The 1,926-nt window shown below is 43.2% G+C and overlaps 1 protein-coding gene across 1 annotated transcript; it reads left to right on the top strand.

Moving 5' to 3' along the window:
* Positions 1 to 807: 807 nt before the first annotated feature.
* On the top strand, positions 808 to 1,926 carry LOC123836988 (BCL2/adenovirus E1B 19 kDa protein-interacting protein 3-like). The gene has a single exon (XM_045866021.3). It carries the CDS (start codon positions 966 to 968, stop codon positions 1,503 to 1,505), a length of 540 nt encoding a protein of 179 aa, XP_045721977.1. The 5' UTR covers positions 808 to 965; the 3' UTR covers positions 1,506 to 1,926.

Genomic DNA, 1,926 nt, shown 5'->3' with positions numbered 1-1,926 from the left:
TATACATAACCTATTCGCCAAATCTTAAATTCTTGGATTCATCATAATGTGCTATGCTCTTGCCCTCCTTGCAAGCAGCCTTCCTGGTGCCACAGACATTAGTGAACCCTTCACCACAGAAATTTATTCATCCTCTCCCAGGGTCCTCCATTGTCTAACCCAGTGCTATCCAATAAAACATAAATGAGGAAGCCACGTTTGTAATTTAAAAGTTTCTAGTAGCCACATTTTTTATGAGTAAAAAGGAATAAGTGAAATTAATTTTTAATGTGGTTAAAACATACATAAAATTCACATTTTAAACATTTTTAAGTGTACAATTCAGAGGCATTTAGTGTATTTACGATGCTGTGCAAACATCACCAGTATCCATTTCCAGAACATTTTCATTATCCCAAACAGAAATTCTATAACCATTAAATAGTAACTCCCCAATTCCTCTGGCCCCAGGTAACCTTTATTCTTCTTTCTGTCTCTATGAATTCTAGGTGCCTCATATAAGTGGACTCAAACAATGTTTGTCCTTTTGCCACTGGCTTTTTTCATTTATTTCACTTTTGAGGTTCATCTATGTTGTAGCATGTATCAAATTTTCATTCCTTTTTTTTTTTTTAAGATTTTATTTATTTATTTGAGACAGAGAGCATGAGAGGGAGGAGGGTCAGAGGGAGAAGCAGACTCCCTGCCGAGCAGGGAGCCCGATGCGGGACTCGATCCAGGGACTCCAGGATCATGACCTGAGCCGAAGGCAGTCGCCCAACCAACTGAGCCACCCAGGCGCCCCATTTTCATTCCTTTTTAAGAGGCGGTCTTGCTGCGGCCACAGCTCTTCTAGCCGCCTGACAATGTCGTCTCATTTAGTAGAGCAGCCGCCGCCCCCGCACAACAACAACAACAACTGCGAGGAAGGTGAACAGCCTTTGCCCCCGCCAGCCGGCCTCAACAGTTCCTGGGTGTAGCTACCCATGAACAGCAGCAATGGCAATGATAATGGCAATGGGAAAAATGGGGGGCTAGAACATGTACCTTCCTCATCCTCTATCCACGATGGAGACATGGAGAAGATTCTTTTGGATGCACAACATGAATCAGGACAGAGTAGTTCAAGAGCCAGCTCTTACTATGACAACCCTTCCCCACAAGAAGATGGGCAGATTATGTTTGATGTGGAGATGCACACCAGCAAGGACCATAGCTCTCAGTCAGAAGAAGAAGTTCCAGAAGGAGAGAAAGAAGTCGATGCTTCAAAGAAAAGCATCAACTGGGTGTCCGACTGGTCCAGTAGACCTGAAAACATTCCACCTAAGGAGTTCCACTTCAGACACCCCAAACACTCCGTCTCTTTAAGCATGAGGAAAAGTGGGGCCATGAAGAAAGGGGGTATTTTCTCCGCAGAATTCCTTAAGGTGTTCATTCCGTCTCTCTTCCTCTCTCATGTTTTGGCTTTGGGCCTAGGCATCTACATTGGGAAGCAACTGAGCACACCTTCTGCCAGCACCTACTGAAGGGAAGAACAGCCCCAGAGAAGCGGAGAAGCGTGTGACCTGTGAAGTGGTGTATTGTCACAGTAGTTTATTTGAACTTGAGACCATTGTAAGCGTGACCCAGCCTACCACCCTATTTTTACATATCCAAGTTCCAGTAACTCTCAAACCCAGTATTTTATTCAAACTCTGTTGAGGCATTTTACTAACCTCATTCCCTTTTTGGCCTGTAAGACACTTTAGAATTTCCTAACAGAGTTTACTGTTATTTAGAAATTTGCAAGGGCTTCTTTTCCGCAAATGCCACCAGCAGATTATAATTTTGTCAACAATGCTATCGTCTCCTTTTAGTGCCACCAGACTTAGACCTGCATCATTCATGGTATAAATTTTACTCTTGCAAGATAACTACCATCTCTCTCTTCAAATGAGATCAGGTTAT

Source organism: Mirounga angustirostris, unplaced genomic scaffold, assembly GCF_029215605.1.
Source record: "Mirounga angustirostris isolate CCGP_5_RB_7025 unplaced genomic scaffold, mMirAng1.0.hap1 SCAF_8, whole genome shotgun sequence".
Taxonomy (NCBI): Eukaryota; Metazoa; Chordata; class Mammalia; order Carnivora; family Phocidae; genus Mirounga; species Mirounga angustirostris.
Note: the sequence above shows the minus strand (reverse complement) of the source record. Positions and strands in the feature narration are given on the sequence as shown.

Bases quoted from the DNA above. Each gene is read 5' to 3' on its own strand.
- LOC123836988 (XM_045866021.3), top strand. From the start codon at position 966: ATGAACAGCAGCAATGGCAATGATAATGGCAATGGGAAAAATGGGGGG.